Genomic DNA, 22,843 nt, shown 5'->3' on the forward strand with positions numbered 1-22,843 from the left:
AGAGAGAGAGAGAGAGAGAGAGAGAGAGAGAGAGAGAGAGAGAGAGAAGAGCTAGAGCTACAATTGGAAGGAACAGACCTGAGGCCATGTAATCCAACCCCCTCATTTTACAAATGGGGAAATTGAGGCCCAAAGACATTTAGTGACTTGTCCAAAGTCACAAAGGCAGTAAGCATCAGAATTTGGATGTGAATCCAAATCCTCTAGCTTCAGAGTTGGTGTTCTTTCCATTTTATCTGCATTAGATTCTACACAATGTTCTCACCTTCTGAAATCTTTTCGGCTCATTTTTTTTTAGTTCTGTTTTAAATTGAAATTGAAATAACATAGTGAACAAACAAAATAAAAGAGCAGTTAGTACAGTTATTCTAAAAACTGATAACAAAATCCAGGTGACAGGTCCAGGTAGCTGGGATATGATATGGAAAGGAAACAGGATATAGTGAGATGCATTTCACTAACAAAAAATAGATCAAAGTCTCTAAAATATACAGCAGGATATACTCCTCCACTCTTCAGAAATAAAGAAATTCTCCCCTCTCTAGTGTGACTTGAAATCTCTGGTGACTATCATATGGAACAATATCATTTCAGGAGGCAGTGACAACATTCAGTCTAGGAGAAGTATCTTTTGTGAAAGTAAATAAAACATAAACATTAGGGCATAATTCTGTCCTCTCAGAACCCATTTCTGTTGGGTCAGGGAAAAAGCATGATCAAAACAAGATTTATGATTTGTTAAATTACCACCCTGGTCATATTCATTTTCTTTTGCTGCCATTGCAATGACTACAGCTCCCTGAGAAGGTACACGGGGATAAATGAAGCAACTGCTTCTTTCACTTCCCACATTAGTCACATCTTACCATGTCCCCAACCCTAACCCCTAACCTGGTCCTTACTGAGCCAAACCACAAAGTGGAGTATCTTGACTAATGTGGTTGATGGGAGGGGTCACAGGAAAGAAATAGGTAGACCTGAAATAGGAAAAAAAATAAGAGGAACCATCAGCCTCCCACTCGCAACTGTGTGTTGTGATTTCTACGGTGATGGTTAGTGTGAGGAGAAGGCAGGGGAGAAACATGGTAGGGACAGGGGGACAGGTGAACAGGTAGAGGCTGGCTATTGCTTAAATATAAAGCCAGCCTGCTTTCACTTCTTGGCTTTGCCTTGGACTACCAAGGTCTCGATGGCTCTGTGCAATCTTTTCCCTAGAAACTACATGGGTTTGATGGGTTTCTGATTCTTGTCCAACTCATACATGATGGGAATGCTAATAGGCAGATGAATTTCCATGAAGGCTTCCTCAGATAGACCCTCAAGAAGTTTTACAATCCTGTAAAAGCTACTGCAAAGGATTGTAATCAGAATAAGCATTTCATCCCTTGATTTGAGAGGTTGTTTCCTAATTCCAGAAGGGTAGAGCCTGGGCAATATTGTGTTTCAGATTCTCACAAGGGTGGGGGCAATTGATCCTCAGTAGTATCTACATACCATGTAGTTCTTAACTAATGTTGTTGCAGAATGGGTAGTGAATCACCACTGGACTTGGTGGGATAATGTTCTTCCACTATACAATATGTTTGCTAACTCTCCTGGCTTTTTGCCACCTGGAAATGTTATACCATCTATGTGTTGATTTAAGTCATTAATAAAAATATTAAATGGCATCTTGTATATGAAATTCCAAATGCTAAAATCTAAGTAAATGATATCTACAGGAATTCCCTGATCTACCAGTCAGTTAACCCTGTCAGAAAACTGAAGTCATTGGTCTGACATGACCTGTTTTTGATGAAAGCACAGTTTCTTTGAAGGTTCAGCTGGAGTGCTACTTTCTATTGAAAACCCTTTCTAAACCTTATCCTATTCCACCCTCCCCCCAAAACTTATCTTGCATCTATGGTTCTAGGTTTTTGGTCTTCTTACGCTTACACTACAAACTGCACCATCTGTGGTCTTGTCTTCCAGAACAGGCTATTTCCCCTCCCAAACCTATGGCTTTACTCTTAGGTTCCCCGGCTTCCAGACTGGACTCAAATCCCACCTCCTGCATGAATCCATCCTGCACCCTAACCAAACAAACTCCACTCTCATTTACATTGTATATATCTTGTATGTACATGGTTATGGCCATGTTTTCTCCCCATTAGAATGTGAGGCTCCTTGAGAGAAGGGAGCACGAATTTATCTTTCTCTGTATCCCAGCCTTTAGCACAGTGCCTGGCACATGTTAAGTGCTTAATAAGTACTTACTAATTGAATAGAGGAGAAACCAATGAGTAATGAGAATCTGCCTTTAGACCAACTTTATATCCAGTTAATCACTTTCCAATTATGTCTATCTAATCTGAGGCCTGCGCCTTAGATTGGCAACAGTAATGATAATACCACCTGTGCACCTAAGTTTCGTGCCTAAGACTTCATAATTCTTAAGCATTGCTTTTTTTGAATGTTTAGGAGAAGTGGAATGGCCACTGACTCCATGGCAAAAGGAGAGCATATGCAAGATATGAATTCTTGAAAATACGGGTCTTTCTGGCAGTGGTAGTATGGCATGACAACAACCGGCAAAACAAAAGAAGCTATCCCAGGGGGTCCATTCATTTATGAGGCAAATCATAGAATTCATCCTGACTTTATTATTAACAGCAGTCATACTGTTCAAGCAATGGCACTGGCTGGTTCAATGTGCTTCCCTTATATTATATAATATTCTACTTTTGCTTATTTCACTGTTCCTTTGAATCAAAAAATCTTTTAAGTACTCTTATGTATCCAGTTCAAAGATAATTTCAAAACTGATTTAAACAATATTTGTAATGTTTAATTTAATTGGGGATATTCATTGATTCTCCACAATATTCTACTTCAGGGCTGCCTCTATGAGGTGCATAACCGACCTTGGCTTTTTCTAGGACACCAGCAATTATTGACCTATGTGTCTGCTCTCCTATTTATATAAATATTTATGAGAATAATCTATATATACATTGAGGGAATTTTTAATGAATGTATTAGAAGGGACCAGGCAAGACTTCACAAATGATACACTATTTAACATCATAACTTTATCGTCACACAACTGAATTAAAGATGTAGACAATACAAAATCCCAATGGGTTTAATGACTAATGTACATTAGCTGACGTTGTTAATCATTGTCATGAAAGAGATCCAACACAAAGTCCAAAAATAATTATATTAAATAATGATGATGATGATGATGATAAATCATGCTCTATTAAGGCTTAGAGAGCACTTTATGTATATTCTCATTTTATCCTCGCAATACCCATGGGAGGTGAGTGCTATAAGCATCCTCATTTTACAGATGAACAAACTGAGGCAGAGTGACTTGCTCAGGGTTATATAGCTACTAGTTTGATTTGAACCGAAGTCTTTCTGACTCTAATCCTACTGACCTGTCCATTATGCCACCCTAGCTACCTGTAGTTGAAAAGGAATTCCCTACAGGAGGGACTTTCACACTGAGTGAGATTTTACAGTATTTATACTACATTTTTACATTTAATTATTATGAGTTTACTATTTGTATTATTTGTATTACTTTGGTCAAATTACCTAACCACTTCAGGCTTCAGTTTCCTCATCTGTAAAATGAAAAGGTTGGAGTAGATGACTTTTAAATCCATGCTCCTATGATCTTAAGTATTCAATACAAAAATTCCTCTAACTAAAACCAAGCAAGATAAATCCCATTACAAAAAAACTGCAAAAGACATCATCATTTTTCATCATAATAGAATTTTTGTTTTAAATACAAAGCTGCCATGGGCTGAAGTTTTGAAAGAAATGACAAGAAGTCTCCAGTTCCCCCCTCTCCTCTTTATAATTCGGCATGCCAATATCATTGATCTAACTAGTAGTTTTACGGCAGGCTGAAAACCAAACACCTGATAATAGTAACAATTTGATTTTTATTCTTTTAAATACACACATAGATATATATCTACATATACATGTATTAATGAAATTAATGAATTGGTGAGGAAAACTGCAAAGTGCTCCATTAGGTCAAAATGGCCAGGTTTATTCTTAGACATGGGGAAAGATAGGGAAGATTTTTATTTCTTTAGTATTAATCAGTAAAAGATAAACTATTCTCACTTAACCAAAATTAGAAATTGACACAAATTTCTCTTCATTCCAATGAAATATTCTCACTAGAGGGTAGAAACTCATTAATATTTTTGTTTCATAGAAGAATTATTCTTGAGCACAGAGAACAGGCAATTAAAAACCTGGAAGTGGTCTGAAGGTGAATAAGTACAGGAAGGTATTCGCATATAATCTGTTTTAAGTGTATCATAAAAATAATTTTTAAAAAAACTACATTTACTTTTCATCAACATATGTATCCAAATCAGTGAATGTGCACATGTCCACACACACACACACACACACACACACACTCACACATGAATGCATTTCTTCCAATTTTTTGGTTATACTAAATTGTTGAGTTTTTTATGACCATGAGCCATAGCAAGAGATGCTTAACATAGAAGTATATTTCCACTATATTATTAAGGATCAGTGTTATTTGAAATTTTAACAACTACCAAAAAAAAAAAAAAGGAAGAAATTTTGGAAACAACCTCATACATAGAACATTTTCTTGATCTCTAGGTCAGTACACATATTAATTAAATAATGGTACCTTTATATCAAGGAAGGTATAATTGATTTATTTTCTGGCAAGAATCTTTAATAACACTTTGTCATTATGTTTCAGGGATTAAATATATTTATTTGTATTAACTGACTTAGAAGAACTTTAAAAGTTACAAAAACAAGCATTGGTGCCTGAATCTATAGAAGTAACTAGGTGGCAGCATATGGAACACAGGGCTTAGGGTCAGAAAAGACTCAAATATGAATCTTGCTGCACACACTCCCTAGTTCTGTGACCCTAAGCAAATCACTTTATTAACCATGTGCCTCTGTTTCACCATCTGTAAATGAGGATAATAACAACACTTACATCGTAGGGTTTTTGTGAAGTTCAAATGAGTTGACATGTAAAAAGCATTTGGAAATCTTAAAACATGGTTATTATTTACAAGGTTTTAGAAAGAAAAAAAATTAAGATACACTTTACAAAGGCAACAGAACAGGGCTCTTGGGTACACTCTAAAAATAATGGACTCCATTTCCCAATAAATGAGATAAGTGGTTAAAGGATATGAACAAACAGTTCTCCATGGAAGAATTAAAAAGTATTAACAACCACATGAAAGAATATTCCAAATCGTTAACAAGAAAAATGAAAAAAATAATTCTCAACTTTCACCTAATACCCTGAAAACTGGAAAAGATATGATAGGCACACTAATAAATTGTGGACCTGTGAAATGGCATCACCATTTTGGAAAGCAATTTGGAATTATTCAAATAAAGTGGCTAAAATGTCCATGCCCTTTTACCTAGAGATTCATTGGCTTCATACTCCAAGGAAGCCACTGGTAAAAAAACACTTCTTTTGTAATAACAATGAATATGTCTGTCAATTGGGGAGACGCCTTAACAAATTGTGGTACACGAATACAGTAATCGAGTATTACTGTGCTATAAGAAATTATGAATGTGACAAATACAGAGCAACATGGAATGATCTACAACAGGTCTGCACAACACATGGCCCACGCATCACTTGTGGCCTGCCAAAGGACTTTGGGCACCCCACAAAAAATGTAGAGGATGTAAATACAGGTCTGTACAACATATAGCCTTTGGGCCACTTTGGTGGACCCTAAGTGGCCCATGGGCTGTATGTTGTGCAGACATGATGCACATGAACTGATAGAGTGAAATAAGCAGATATATGAAAAGAACATGCAAAATGACTACAACGTAAATAGAAAAACACAAATTGAAACTTAATGTAGCAAAATTATAAGAACAAACATAGTTTAAAAGACGAGATGAGAGGCTTCCAACCCAAATCTTTGCAAAGGTGGGAGGTCCAAAGTATTGTACACTGAACATGTTTTCAGGTTTTTTTTTAATATATTGATCAGTTGTACTACTTTTTTTCTTTTCTGTCTTAAAAAACGGGGAGAATAGACTCTGTCCCTTTCCAAAAGGTGCAAGGAAACAAATTGTAACATCTCAAAATCAAAAACACGTAAATTTTCACTCTGTTTATTTTCATTAAAATGTGAGAAAATGTAAGACAACTGTCAGCATCAATGAAGATCTAAGGTAAGCCAGCAAAAGTAGAGAGAATGAATCAGAGCACTTCAGTTTTCAATTCAGCAGTAGTACTGTGTGATTTCAGGTAAATCACATAATCTCTCTTTCTCAGTTTCTTCCTCTGTACAAGAAAGGGATTGATCTAGATAATCTCCATAATCATTTCTCGTGCTAAATCCTATGAACCAATGCAATAAACTTCTCCACCATACATTCATTCATACTGTAAGTATTGAAGCAGGTTCTGAACCCAGGTTTTTCCTGCACTGAAGTTCTAGTCATCTTTCCACTATCTTATGCTACTTCTTCCCATTAGCAACCTTTGCTTGGTTTCTTGACCCTTAAAATTTCCAGATGATATCTCTAGATTCATCTTAATGGTGTGAAAAGCACAGTGGCTCTGGATTTAGAAGACCTGGGTTCAAAACCTAATTCTGAAACTTACTAACTCAATGACCTCGAGCAAGTCACTTAACTTCCCTGGGCTCCAGGTTCCTCACACGCAAAACAAGAGTGACAGACTTCATAGCTTCAAAGATTTCCTCCAGCTCTAGATCTAAGACCCTCCAACCTCCTGCCTGCTCTGGCTCAAAGAATGCAAATGAATCTGCAAGCTTCATCTAAGTATAAGCAGCACATTCTTGTCTACAGTCTAAACTGATCACATTGGTCCCCAAGCGTAGGCCCCTATCTAAGCCTAGCCTAATGCAGTAATGGACATATCTAACATTGCCTCAGTTCTCCCAATCCCAGGAGCAGGGGGAAGTCACTCATAGCCCACTGATGCCTATATAACTTTATTTAAAAATATATATATTGTTGTTTGTAAAATCCAAAAAGTATGTTACATATTAAAAAAGTATATTATATATCCCCAAACTGTTATATATCTCAAAAGTATATTACATATCCAATCATACAATGTTTGCCAAAGTATAATATCCTTCGAGACAATCACTGAGATTCAAAAACACATTCAGGACAGAGATCCCACGCTTTACCTGGTGCAGGAGGAGGAAACTCATTACCAAGGCAGGTACTTTTGCTGCAATTTCTACCCTTAGAGAGTAGACTGGGACACTAAGAGGTTAAATGACTTTCCCAAGGTCACAAAGCCAATATATACCAGAGGCAGGATTTGAAATCAAGTCTTCAGAGCTCTAAGGATAGCTCTCTGTCCAATATGCCATGATAAACATTTCAATATCATCAATACTCTTCTCACCAATGTCAGTGTATGTTTGGTTACTTCTAGTTCCTGCCATGGTCTCTTTTTCCTCACTGAACCTAATTCTCTTGTGAAATATTAACAGTAGTGAGATGACATAGGGCCAGTCTTGAAGTTGGGAAAATCAGAGTTTGAATCCTGCCTCAGATGCCTATTGAACCTGAGCAAAACACTAGCCTCTTTGTGCTTTAGTTTCCTTTCATGTAAAATGGGAATAATGATGGCACCTACCTCACAGAGTAGTTCTGAGGATCAAATAAGACAATATATGTTAACTACACTTTGCAACTCTTAGAAGACTATATACAAATTCTAACTATTGATAATAATGATAATAATAATCATTATTATTATCGTCTAATTTGTCACAGTCACAGAAATCTCTGTCCGCTTAAGCGCTACTATGAGAAAATGCAGTACAATGAAAAGAACAATTGAATTCTTGGAAAACCAAACAATTAGGTTCTGGGAATGTAATAAAAAAATAAAGTTTTTTGATTAAAAAATGTCCAATTAGGTATAATTCACCATATTTCTTGATTTTAAACCTCCCCCATTATTTGCTGTAAGAATATAGTTTATAATAAGTTGGGCTCTTTTGTACCACAAAGGAGATTAAATGCCCAAAAGACTAAAAGTCATTTAGACATACAAAGCAATACCAATGAATGAATTATAGCAAGGTTCAAATGTAGGAGGCGTATCAATTTATTTAATTAGTACACTTTCAGGGAGGAAAAAAAATGCACTCATTTGTTTTTCCCTGACACCTATGTACTCAATCACAGAAACTACTGTCATACATCAAAGGCAGCACAATACAGGAGTTTTCACTCATAAAACAAAAACTACCATTTCAGATCGATGATTAAACTTAAATTCCACTGTCTTCTACTTTTTTCTATTCCTCTCCATAGTATTAGTAGAAAGTGGCATAATATAATATAGATCATGGAAAAATTATAAAGGAAAGGAACAGATATTAAAACAACTCTCAATAATGGGGTCTTTTTTTTTTCCAAAAGAAAAAAACAAAACTTTTTGGATTTACAGGTAAAACATAATGCACTAAAAATGATGAACGAGACCCATGAATATCAAATTTAGTTCTTTAGAGACTGATTAATAGGCATAAAATATCAAGAGAAGAATACTAGAGCTTAAAAAGATAAGTCTTTCTTTTTTTTAAATTTATTTATTTTTAGTTTTCAACATTCACTTCCATGAGATTTTGAGTTCCAAATTTTCTCCCCCTGCTTCCCCTCTCCCTACCCCAAGACGATGTGCAATCTGATGTAGGCTCTACATGTACAATCATATTAAACATTTTTTCATATTAGTCATGTTGTAGAGAAGAATTGGAACCCAATGAAAGGAAACAAAAAAGAGGGAGAGAGGGAGAGGGAGAGAGAGAGAGAGAGAGAGAGAGGGAGAGGGAGAGGGAGAGGGGGAGAGAGCAAATAGCATACTTCCATCTGCATTCACACTCCATAGTTCTTGTTCTGGATGTGGTTAGCATTTTCCATCCTGAGTCTTTTGGAGTTGTCTTAGATCCTTGGGTTGCTAAGAAATTGTAAGGCTATCAAAGTCAGTCATCACACAGTATGGATATTACTGTGTACAATGTTCTCCTGGTTCTGCTCACTTCACTCAGCAGCAGTTCATGTAAGTCCTTCCAGATTTTTCTGAAGTCTACCTGCTCTTCATTTCTTATAGCACAATAGTATTCCATTACATTCACATACCACAACTTGTTCAGCCATTCCCCAATTGATGGGAATCTTCTCAATTTCCAATTCTTTGGCACCACAGGAAGAGCTGCTATAAATATTTTTTACATGTGGGTCCTTTTCCCATTTTTATGATTTCTTTGGGATACAGTCCTAGAAGTGCTATTGCTGGGTCAAAGGGCATATACATTTTTATAGCCTTTTGGGCATAGTTCCAAATTGCTCTCCAGAATGGTTGGATCAGTTCACAACTCCACCAACAGTGCATTAGTGTTCCAATTTTCCCCCATCTTCTCCAACATTTATCATTTTCCTATTCTGTTATGTTAGCCAATCCGATAGGTGTGATGTGATACCTCAGTCGTTTTGATTTGCATTTCTCTAATCAATAGTGATTTAGAGCATTTTTTTCATAAGACTACAGATGGCTTTAATTTCTTCATCTGAAAATTGCCTATGACTTTGACTTGTATTCTTATAAATTTGACTCAGTTCTCTATATATTTTAGAAATGAGGCCTTTATCAGAAAGAGTGGTTGTAAAAACTGTTTTCCAGCTTTCTGCCTTCCTTCTAATCTTGGTTGCATTGACCTAGTGCAAAAACTTTTCAATTTACTGTAATCAAAATTAAGATGAGTCTTTCTTTCAGGAAGGTCAAGATTATTAAAAGACAGGATTAGACTAGGTGGAGTATATTCTACTAAATACTCCCTAGAGGGGTGTGTCTGACTGCCTGCCAGTCTGTAGGTCTCTGTCTCAATATGGATGACATCTACCTAGAAATTACTGAATCCACAGGAGCTGATAATCTTCAAAAGAAAGAGCATCCAGAAAAAAAAGGGAACAGGGTCCAGAATGTGGTCTACATTATCGCAGCCATGTTTTGTTTGTTTTGTTTTTGTTTTCATGTTCTCAGTACTCCCAGGTTGACTTTTCTTTTCTTTAATTCATTTTGAACTTAAATATAAAAAGACTAAAAAAAAAAAAAGAATATTTCCATGTACACAGCACAAGATAAGAGGATTCAATATAAACCCATAAATTTCCATTTCATACTTACTTTCTTTGAAAAACTATGTAATAAATACTTTACATCATTTTCAAAGCTGCCCTGCTTTTCTGTGCTTCCTTTTAAGTGTTCTTTTGTTTTCTGCTGTGCACTTTTTATTTCTTTTCTCCTTCCCTCCCCACCCTGACCCAGAGAAGGCTACCATTAGACAAAAAAAAAAAGTGTGTGTGTGCATGTGTGTGTATGTGTGTACATGTAAAACCATACTATATACACTTCTATTTAACAGTTCTTTTTCTGGATATGGAGAACATCTTTCTTCATTGGTCCTTTGTAGTTGATTTGAGTATTTGTGATACTCAAAATAATTTAGTCTTTCAAAGTCATTCTTAGGACAATTTTGCTGTTACTATGTACAACATTCTCTTGGTCCTATTCATTTCGCTCTTCATTATTTCACGCAAGTCTTTCCATGTTTTTCTAAAATCAACCATCATTTCTTACAGCACAGTAGTATTCCATTACAATTATACACCAAAACTTGAATAGCCATTCCCCAACTGACAGGAATCCCCTCAATTTGCAATTCTTTGCCACCACAAAGAAAACTACTATAAATATTTTAGAACATATAAGTTCTTTTCCTTTTCCCCTAATCCCCTTAGCAAACAGACCAAGTAGTGGTATTGCTGTGTCAAAGGGTATACAAAAAGTTTTATAACTCTCTGGGCATTATCCTAGATTGCTCTAAAAAATGGTTGGATCAGTTCATAATTCCACCAACAGTGAATTATTTACTGTCTCAATTTTTCCACATCCCATCCAATATTTGTTGCTTTTACCTTCAATCATTTTAGCCAATTTGATAGGTACAGAATGATATCTCAAAGTTGTTTTAATTTGCATTTCTCTAATCAATAGTGATTTAGAGCATTTTGCATATGACTATATATAGTTTTGATTTCTTCACTGAAAACTGCCTTTTCATGTTATTTGAAAATTTATCAATTGGGGAATGATTTATATTCTGATTAACTTTACAAAGTTCTTCATATATTTTAGATATGAAACCTTTATCTAATAAATTGTCTATAAATATTTTCTCCCAATTTTCTGTTTCCCTTTTAATCTTATCTACATTGCCTTTATTTGCACAAAACCTTTTCAATTTAATGTAATCAAAATTATTCATTTTACACCTCACAATGCTCTCTATCTCACTTATTCATGAAGAAATGGTAGACTGAAACTGATCAATTCTGGGAGGAGTTATAGGCTTATTATAATTTGTGAATGCTGGCTCAGTCCATGTTTTTCATCACTTCTGATAGCTTCTCTTAGAAGCCTATGATGTTTCCCATAGCTGGTCAGGCATTAGTTTCAATATTGAGTGCCAATAAGGAGGGATAAAAAGATGCTATCAAGAGAATAAGGAGTGTCAAAAGGTCAGAGACTACATGTGCACATATACATATATAAATGCATATATACACACATAGATATATGTATACTTATATGTGTATATATATAGCTATATGGGTATATATATCATGTGAGTATAATACATGAATATTGGAAGAAGGAAGGATTAAGAACACAGTCAGCTGGTATAAGAGGAAATGCAATGGGTTTCTATTGTTTTAGAAAAATGAATGCTATATTATTATATAATCAGAGACTGTTGAGAATCTGAAAATCATTATTGTAACATACACAATTCTTCATAAATATTAATAAAAGACATTCTAAGAAGCTTGGAGAGGGCAATGAAATTAAGGAGGAAAATTTCAGTTATATTTCTGGGAAAATCTCAAATACTAAAACCTGATTCTTCTCAGCTGTAAAAAATAAATTTACATATTAGTGGAAACTTGGCCATCCTTTTCCATCCATTCATTTTCTGTTGCTTTGTAGGAATCAATGTGAACAAGATGAAGGAGAAAACTGTTCCTTTCTAATAAGAGTTATGGTGGCCACACAGTGAGAGTGTTCTTCCTGTTAGCCCCATCAAGGAAACATGTTAACCAAAGAGAAGTGACTAAGAAAAAAAACATTACTTGAAAAAAATTCTTCCTCAGTTCCCTGCTTCTCTATGGTTCAGGAATGTTAAAGTCTCAAATGAGCTGAAGTTGTGACGAATGCTGAGAATAACCATAAGGTTTATTTAGCTAAAGAATCAATGAAGGGATATTAACATGGCTCTGTGTAAACAGAATGAAAACAAATGAGGGTGAGAAAGCTAAAGTAATTAACTTATTTTCTTTTTGCTTTATCTTCAAAGGAGAAAGAGCTAAGTTAGTGAAAATGACAGTAAAAAATAGCTTAACAAGTAGCTGAAATTCAAGATTAGGAAAGAGATGGTAACTGAATACCTACAGCTACCTTCAAGGAGTTCAGGTTATCAGGTCTGGATGAACTGAAAGAACTTTCAGGTACTACTTCTGAGCCATTTTTAGTGCTTTATAAGAGATCATGTAGTAATAGTGAAGAAGAATGGAAAGCATTCCAATTTTTTTTTTAAAGGGAGAAAAGCATGAAGTCAGCAAACTATAATACAGAAGGCTGGGCTTGCTATTCATGACAAAAATCTAGAACATATTAAAGAGACAGCTTTGAAAGCATTCAGAAAGGGAAATAGTGATCACCAAAAGTCAGCAAGGAATCAACAAGAACAGATTCTTTCCAATTAGTCTTCTTCTTTTTTATTTTTTTAATTGAGTAAATAGACTGGCAGGAAAGGAGAATGCTGTAGACAAACTGTCTTACTCTACTGGTAAGCAACAAGAAGAGATATACGCTAAATAGGCTTGTTGAATTCACAACTGGTTTAATTATTTGATTAAAAGAGTAATTATTAACAGTCTGATGTCAACTTGAAGGTACAACTTTGACCCTACAAGACTACAACTGACATTGTATTTGGTTCCAGGTGCCACATTTTAGGAAAGACATAGATGAGCTGGAAGGCAACCAGGATAGTAAGAGAACTGGAGACCATATCCTATGACTGGTTGAAGAATTTATTCATGTCTGAACTGTAGAGAAGTCTTAGGAAGAACATGTTCTAAAGGGCAAATCTGTGAGAAAGAGATTGGATTTGTTATTCTTATGCCCAGAAGGTAGAACTAGGAACAAAAGGAAGACATAATAGAGAAGCAGTGAGTAGGGCTTAGGTACTTCTATTTCAAAGAGAAATGGACTGCCTTGGGAGATAGTGGGTTTTTCATCAATAGGAAGGTCTTTAAACAAAGCAGTATCCGCATATGTCAACAATGTTAGAAGAAGGATTCTTGATGAATTAGGTATGAGTTGTAACTGATACCTTTAAGGTCCCCTCCAACTCTTAGATTATATGATTAAGTCATTAGTATTAAGGTAATATGCATGTTATAGCACTACTTAAGACATTTCACTGGAACAATATACAGAAGGTTTGAAAAGTCTTAGAGCAGTACTGAGTTTAAATAGCTCAGACAGTCTACGGGGATATCCAGTGTAACAAACACATCAAACCTGCACTTTTGCTCCAAATCAGGAAACTAAAAACATGTATAACCAATTTACAAAACTGAAAACCATGCATCAAAAAACTACTTATTGTTTTTACATGTAATTGGGAAAAATTATTTTTTTTAAAAATCTACTTACCAGCCACTGGACCACAAGGGTTCTTTAAACTACAATTCACAAACTTATTTCAGTAAGGCAATAAATACTTAGTAAATGCCTACTGTGGGTCAGGAACTGTGCTAAGAGCTAGTGATACAAAGAAAGGTAAAAGACAGTCCCTGCATTTAAGGAACTCACAACCTAACTGGGGAGACAATATGCAAAACCTATACATAAACAAGCTAAATACCGGATAAACTGGAGATAATCCACAGAGAGAAAGCAAGAGGAAAGCTTCTTCTAGGTGAGATTTTGGCTAGGACTTGAAAGAAGCTAGGGAAACCAGGAGATGGAGATAATGAAGTAGGGCATTTCCAGGCATGGGGGACAGCAATTTAAAATGTCCAGAATTGGGAGAGAGAGTATCTTATTTGAGGAGAGCAAGAGAAGGTCAGTGTCACTGGACTGAAGTGGGGGTGTGTAGGGGAGGACTAAAATATAAGAAAACTGGAAAAGTAGGAGGAGGGGGCAGATTATGAAGGGCTTTGAATGGCAAACAAAATTTTATATACCATATCCATATAGTGACAGGAGACACTGGAGTTTATTGAGCAAAGGGCAGGGATCGGGGTGGGGGTGGGCACAGTTGCATGTTCAGACTTATGCTTTAGGAAGCTTGACAGCTAAAGGGAGGATGGAATGGACAGAGTAGAGACCTGTGGCAGGGAGACCAACCAACAGGCTATTGCAATAGCCCAAGTGTGAGGTGATAAGAGCTTTCACAAGGTGGCGGTGTCATAGGAAAGAAGTATATGTGAAAAATGTTACAAAGGTAAAACAGGCAGGCTTCACCAACAGATTGGATAGAGGAGATGAAAATGAGGTGTCGAGGATGACAACTAAGTTGGCAGTGTGGGTGACTGGAAGGATGGTGGTTCCCTCAACAGTAAAAGGAAAATTTGGAAGAGGGAGGGTTAGAGGGGAAAGATCATGAGTTCAGTTTTGGACATGGTAAGTTTAAGCTATCTATAAGAAATTCAGTTCAATGTCCAGTAAGTAATTGGAGGCATAAAACTGGAGGTCAGCAGAGAGGTCCTAGGGCTGGATAAGGAGATTTTAAAATCATCAGCCTACAGATGATAAATAAATCCACTGAAGCTGATGATATCACCAAGGAAAACTGTATAGAAAGAGAGGAGAATCAGGGGCCAGAACTGAAATCCGTAGGACACCCATGGGTTGAGTAAGCAGGCATGATTTGAATAATCCAGCATAGCAGATTGAGTAGCGGTTAGATAAGCATAGGAATGAAGTGAGAGAGTAGTATCATGAAAATATAGAAAGAAGAAAGTATCAAGAGAACGTGACCAATAATTTCGAAGGTTACAGAGAAGTGAAGAAAGATGAGTAGTGAGTAAAGGCCATTAGATTTGGCAACTAGGAGATTGTAACTAACTTTGAAAAGAGCAGTTTTATTCAGATATTAAGGTTGGAAGCCAGAGTACGGAGTGATAAGAAGACAGTGAGAGATGGCACAGTGGATAGAGCACTGGTCCTGGAGTTAGGAAGACCTGAGTTCAAATGTGACCTTAGATACTTTCTAGCTGTTGTGACTCTGGGCAAGTCACTTAACTCTGATTGCCTCTTAAAAAAAAAAAAAGGACAATGAGGGAAAGAAGTAGAAGAATCTACAATTGGTTTCTTTTGTAATTATATGTATTTTATTTTATTCATTTACATTCTGAGAAGAGGCCCAAAGGCTTCAGCACACTGGCAAAGGGGTTCACAGAACAAAAACAGCTAAAAGCCCCCTGGACCAAAGGGATGTCATTTGAGTAACATAATTAATTAAATGCGATATCCACTGCCTACCATATAGGGAGTTATCTGGTAAATAAAAATAATCACAGATCCTGAAGGTCTTACAAACAAATAGGAGGAAGTTACACAAATAAACATACCTTTCAAAATAAGTGATAGACATCTGTCTAGACAAAGACTTAACCGTTGGTAATTTGACTAAGAAAGGTAAATGGTGAGGTAAATGAAATTTGTGGGGAGTCAAATTAGGTCAAGTCAGAAAACGTATGAGAGCAGAACAAAGTTTTGAATGAGCAAGGGTAGGAGTTAGTAGAGAGGAGAGAAGGATAAAGAACATGATTTAACAGAGATTTACATGAGTTTCTAAAGGGAGGAAATGGAATGTACAAATACCTTAGAAGTAGAAGGCAACATATAAGTGCAGTACAGAAATTAATATATTTCTCTAGCTAGACTAGAGCATAAAAATTATGATACCCTACAAGAAAGAAATTAAAGAGAGGGTAGCTTCTAATTTGCACATGTGTCTAATGCCAGTGTAGACAGAATTCAGGACAGCTTTATTAGTAAATTACTTGCTTCTACTCAAAAAAGCTTTGTTTTTTCGTTTTTAAACAGCAGGTTGGTATTATGCTACAACAGCACATAAGATTTAAATTACTTAAGCACTTATCCCAATGAGAAGTTCTCAGTTTCATGAACACCAACTTTTTTTAAATATTAAACAAATTGTATAGCCAAGTGTACAGTATTTTAGCTAGTGTTACTATTTCAATCTAAATCAAGTAAAGTATTTAATTTCTGACTTTCCTTTATAGGACCCAAAATCCAAAATTACATTTTAATAAACCTCATTTCATATAACTTCTTGAAAAGAAAATATCAATTCAACCTAGACTAACTTTTCTCCTAGTTCAATGTTTGTATGGAAATAATAATTAAGCAGTCCGTTAAGAAAAACATAATCAGTTCGTGGGCATGCAGGTATCAATTTTATCTTATGAAATTTTTTCCATGTTCCAGTTGCTTCATTCCTTATTACATGCTGCAAAAGGCAGTAATAATTTTTATAGCCAAATATCACTTCATAAGATACCAGGTGGCTTTCAATATTTACCATATAAGTCATGCATGAAATTTAAACATTACAAAAAATGACTTACCAGTTGACACTCCTGAAATATGCACATTTTCAGAATGTTCTGCAAGAGCACCATTTCCTAAAATTAAACATAATGAATAAACTAATTTCCAAGATAAAATTTGTAAAAATTTCTTCAGATCCATTTTCTTTAAAAGGGCAAGGAAAGACTAAGTTACTTTTAATAGTTTGCAACTTAGAAATCAAAGGCCCTATGCACTAAACTTTTTAAGGTTATTAGAAAGACAAAAGCAATAAATATGGCAGAAAAATGTTTTAGAAACTGCCACAGCACAGAATTATATACAATATATTATTTATGTTGAACATATATAAGCCTTGCTAACATCAAGAAGAGTTTTATGCTTCTGTTAACAAATTCACTTCATAAAGTATTTCTTAAGAAGTTCAATGGCGGGGGGAAGAGGAAGGAAGTCAAGTGGAATCTGTAGTGGGCTGCAATATGAAAAGTTAAAATGAGAAATTTAATTACGACAATGGAAAATTAGAGGGGCATGTACTATAAAGGTAAGGAAAATGGATGATAATGTTAATGTGTAATTCTTCTTTATTGTATATTGATATTCCCAGTAAACGAAGGCTAAAATATGTTGGTGCTACTCCTGCCCAGTTTTCTCCCGCTCTGGGCATTTTCACTGCATGTCCCCAGGCCTGAATTTTCTCCTCGTTTTCCTGGCTTCCTTCAAGTACCAGCTAAAATCCCATCTCCTACAAGAGGCCTTTCCTGATCTTAACGTGAGTGCTGTCTCTCTCTTCGTTATCTCTAATTTATCTCATATATATCTTGTTTCTAAAAGGTGCTTGTGCTGTTTTCTCCTCCATTAGGCTGTGAACTTGAGAGTAGAGACTGTCTTTTGCCTTTCTTTGTATCTTCAGTACTTAGAATAGCGCCTGGTCCCTATTTACTGAAATAGCAATATTATATGATGACCAACTGTGAATGACTTGGCTATTCTCACCAATATAAAGATCCAAGACAATTCCAAAGGACTCATGATAAAAAGTGTTATCCATGTCCAAAGAAAGAACTGATAAAATCTGAATGCAGATCAAAACATACTATTTTTCACTTTATTTTTTTGTGGGTTCTTTTTTGGAGGGGAACTGTGTTTTCTTTCACAACACGCATGACTAATAGGGAAATGTTTTGCATGATTGCACCTGTATAACCTATATGAAATTGCTTATCATTTCACAGTGGGGAGATGAGGGCAGGAGAGAACTGGGAACTCAAAATTTTAAAAAATGAATGCTAAAAATTGTTTTTATATGTAATTGGGGAAAAATAAAATATTGTTTAAAAAATAAAAAAAAATAAAAGGGAGAAAAAATTAAGAAATAACTACTGACTGACTTTGCCAGGACTAATTACCTGTACCACACATTCTGGTACTTAATCATATTTTGTATCATACTGTTCTTCATATATTTCATGAAGACTTCTCTTTAACGTAACTAAACTCCTTAATAGTCACAAAGTCATGTACTACTTCTCTTCCTACAACACTATATATTTATAAATCTAGACTAAAATCTTAAATACCTGTAGAAATAAGTAAATGAATTTTATCTAATAAGACAAAAAAGTACTGCCCTGAAGTGTCTCCCAGTTAAAATATTGGGAATATTTATCTCCTGAAGGTGAATTTGATAGTATGCCAATGGATATTTACATTTGAGAAGTTTTGTTGTTCAGTTATTTTACAGTCATGTCCGACTCTGTGTGACCCCATTTGAAGTTTTCTTGAAAGATACTAGTATGGTTTGTCATTTCCTTCTCCAGCTCATTTTATAGATGAGGAAACTGAGGCAAACAGGGTAAAGTGACTTGTCCAGGGTCACACAACTACTAAGTGCCTGAGGCCAGATTTGAACTCAGAGATATGAGTATTCCTGATTCCAGGTACAGCACCTTATCCACTGTGCCATCTAGCTGCCCTATTTTATATATACACCAATTATTTTAGGAACACACATGAAAATAGAAAGAAAATCACATTTTCAGCTTAACCAAAACTATATCCTTTCACATAACTAGGAATGAATGTTTTTAGCCTATAATTACAATCGATTGAGTAAAATTTAGAGCACAAGTATGGGATCCATACCTAAGTTCAATGCCAATAACCTCATATTTTAGTTGTAAGCATTAATCTTCCAAATAGATCACTTGTTTTCCCTCTTCTCTATGTACAAAATTCAAGGTATTAGAAAATTCAAACTACCAGATTTTTTTAGGCATTCCACTATTATAAGAAATAAATGATTAAGCAACTGACATGAAAGATTTATTGAAAAAAAGTAACTTTAAGGGGCAAGGAGCTTACATTCATATAGCATTTATTATGTCAGGCACTCAGCTAAGCTATGATTATTATCTCATTTGATCCTCACAACAACCTTGGGAAGCAGGTGTTATTATTTCCATCTTAAAGATGAGGAGACTGAGGCAAACAGAGGTTAAGTGACTTGTCCTGGGTTATACAGCTATTAAGTGTCTGATTTAAACTCAGGTTTGAACTTGGGCCTTCCAGGCTCCAGGCTTGGTCCTCTATCCACTTCACCACCTACCTGCCCTAATTTATATTTCCTCAACTTTATCTATACTTCGATACATCAATGAAATTGTGATCTCAGCTATGCTGATATTTCCTCCATTCATTTAGATCTCAAACAACCCATTCTTTCTCACATAGGGCAATTCTTGGCTAGGTTTTTCCCTAAGTCCTCCACAGGGAATCTATACAACAATCTGAAGCTCTTAGTCTAGTTCTTTTTATATCATGTGCATATTCAGATAATAACCTCATTCTTCAGTTGTTAATACTCACTTCCAAAACCCACTCTTTTCCTGTGCATGCATAACTTTTATGCCACTTCTGCATATGTCATCAATACAAATATGCTGCAGCCTACTTGCCCCTATCACTTGTCTCCCCAATGTCTTTTGAATCACCTTTGATTATTCAGAAACAGTTATATTTAAGATTTATAATCCTAAAGGATGACTTGGAACATATGTGTTGTAAAAAAAAAAAAAATGATGTGCAAACAAGGAAAATCTAGGATCACTAAAATTACCATATGATTTCCTAAAGACAATCTAACCCACAATCTATTCTACTATATAATTAATAGTGGTATTTATAACAACACTAAGATAGTCATAATCCTTAAATGTTTCTAAGTGAGATGTCATATGTAAATTACTTAAATATTGCTTTTCTATATATAGGCTATATAGAAAACTTCAGTATCCCATTCCCTGAATATTAAGGATAAATCATTTAAGAAAAGATTAAGTAGATTTTTATAGGATCATAGAAGGAAACCTAGAGTCATCTATCCAATCTGTGCGTGAATAAGAATCCTCTCTACATAAGACCTGGAAAGCTATCATCCAACTTTTGCATGAAGATCTCAAGGGGGTAGCCATTAACTCTTGAGACAGCCCCCTCCACTTCTGAAAAACTATTAACTGTTAGGAAGTTTTTCCTTAGCTCAAGCTTCAATTTGTCTTTTTGCAATGTCTCCTCACTGCTACTAGTTCTTCCCTCTGGGGACAAGCAATACAAGACTGATCATAATCCCTGTCTCCTACCCTAAATCTTTTAAATAACTGATGGGCAGTTTTAATGTCTCCCTTTGATCTTTTCTTCTTCAAGTAAAACATTCCCATTCCTTCAACTGACCATCATATGGCAGAATATCCAGGCCCTTTGTCACCCAGGTTGTACTCCTGTGGATATCATTTCATCCTTATCAATTTCCTTCCTAAAAATTAGGCCTCCCAAATGTACACATATGGTCCAGATACTGTCTGACCAGGATCAAATACAACGTGGAGATGAGAAAAGACAGAAGGTGATTTAAACAGGAGGGAAACTGTGGAGGAAGTAGTCATAAGCAAAATAAAGTTCAACTTCAAGAAGTTAATTTATAAAGGGGGATAAAAAAGAAAGAAGAGGCAGAAGCAGTGATTGGGGTCTTGGCTAGCTAAAGACATGAGGGACAGAGGAATAAGACTACTTCAATTACACATTATTAGTACTGATTATATTCCTTTTTGTTCCTCTTTCTTCTCTGTAAAGTGGAGCAAAGGGGGAAAGGGAAGGAAAAATTGCAAGGGGATATGATATAGAAGGAAACCACAATAAACTATGAATATAAATTCACAACTGTGAATATAAATAGGATGAACTTATCCATTAAGTAAGTGGAAGAGGGCAGCAGAATGAATTAGAAGCATAGTTCAATAATATGATTACAAGAAACATACTTGAAACATAAAGATACACACAAAGTTAAAATGAGAAGGTGAAACAGGATTTTATCATGCCTTTTGTGAATTTTAAAACTCAGAGAAAGCAACAATAAAAATAGACATGATTAAAAGAGATAAGCAAGAAACTGCATTGTGCTTAAAGGTAAAATTACATAAATATGTCCACATGTGCATAGATGCACACACAAGATACACACCCAAAAAGTCTTAGTGCAATTTAAAATTTTAATAGCTTTAAACTACACTAAGACTTATGGGATACTCTGTACATACACTAAAAAGCATATCATCTAAAATAGTTAACTGATGTCTATGAAGAAACAGACAGAAAAACTATAAAAAGTAGGATCTCAATGTGTTTCTTTCAGACCTTGAAAAATATAACAAAAAGATAAGCAAAAAAGAAGATAAGCCCATGAATAAAATTTTAGAAAAGTAAGGTATAATAAATCTCTGGCGATTATTGAACGAGAATCAAAAGGAATACACATATTTCTCAGTTTTTTATGGCACTTTTACAAAAAAATGACCATGTGTTAGAGCCTAAAAACTCATATACAAATTCAGAAAAGCCAAAATACTGAACACATTCTTTACCAACCTCAATAAAAATTAAAATCATAGGATCATGGACTTAAAACTGGAAGGGACTTAGAAATGGTTGGTCTCTGACTACCATTCCAACCTATCCTTCATTTAACTGTCTAACTGATCTTCCTAAAATACAAGTCTGATCATGTCACCCCCCCAACTCCAGTGGCCCTCTGTTGCTTCTAAGATTAAATAAAAATACTCTGGCTTTCAAAACCCTTCACAACCTGGACCCCTTCCTACATTTCCAGTCATCTTATATTATACACCTCTCTGCCTCTGACATATTCTGCCATATCCTACAACACTAGCCTTGTTGCTCTTTGTGGAACATGACACTTCATCTCCTGACTAAGCATTTCCACTGCCTATCTCCCATATCTGGAACTCTGTCCCTCCCTTATTTATGCCTCCTAGTTACTAGAGAAGGAAATGGCAAACAGTATCCTTGCCAAGAAACCCCCACGGTAAAAAATCCATGAGGTCACTTGGAGTCAGACAGAACTGAATGTCTAAGCAACAACAACAAAAACAAAACTTACCCAACCTCCTTTAAATTTTAGCCAAAGTGCTTTCTTCAAGAAGCCTTTCCCAGACTTCCTTAATCTTAATGCCCCTCTGAGACCACTCCTGTTATCCTGCCTATTGTTTGCACATAATTGTTTGTATGCTGCTATTCCATTATATTCTGAGCTCCTTGAGATGAGACTGGTTTTTGTTTCATATTTTGCTTTTCTGTGTATCTCCAGTGCTCAGTCCAATGCCCAGTACATGGTAGATACTTAATAAATAATAGCTGACTGACCAATTGGAGGCTATCAAGTTCAATTCCTTCATTTTACAAATGAAAAACTGAAAGAGAAGTTAAATGACTTGCCTAGGGTGACACAGCTAGTAAGCTCTGAGGTTAGGATTTGAATCTAGGTCGTCCTGACTCCAAATCCACCACTTTATCCCATATACCACGATGCCTCTCTAACAATAAAGGAGATTTGAAGAAAGGATTCAAACATAAATGACTAAATATTTTAATCCTAATTAACTGGTAAGTTAAAGAACATATTATAGAAACAGAAGAATTTCATCAAAGAAAACTAATAGAATGAAACAACATACCAAAATTTTGGGATAGATCTATCTATCTATCTATCTATCTATCTATCTATCTATCTATCTATCTATCTATCTA

At 35.4% G+C, this 22,843-nt stretch overlaps 1 protein-coding gene across 3 annotated transcripts in view; it reads right to left on the bottom strand.

Annotated features, from left to right (window-relative positions):
• LRP12 (LDL receptor related protein 12) overlaps positions 1-22,843 on the bottom strand; it is a 128,760-nt gene that overhangs the window by 41,950 nt on the left and 63,967 nt on the right. Inside the window, exon 2 of one of the 3 annotated variants that reach the window (XM_027850030.1) lies at positions 16,780-16,791. The exons of 1 other annotated variant lie outside the window; for it this stretch is intronic. In XM_027850030.1, the coding sequence (XP_027705831.1) occupies positions 16,780-16,791 (12 nt within the window). Of the gene's footprint in view, positions 1-16,779; positions 16,837-22,843 lie in introns of all 3 variants that reach the window. One more of the 3 variants, XM_027850029.1, reaches the window with a different exon arrangement.

The sequence above is a fragment of the Vombatus ursinus genome, unplaced genomic scaffold (assembly GCF_900497805.2).
Source record: "Vombatus ursinus unplaced genomic scaffold, bare-nosed wombat genome assembly UNPS02008961.1, whole genome shotgun sequence".
Taxonomy (NCBI): Eukaryota; Metazoa; Chordata; class Mammalia; order Diprotodontia; family Vombatidae; genus Vombatus; species Vombatus ursinus.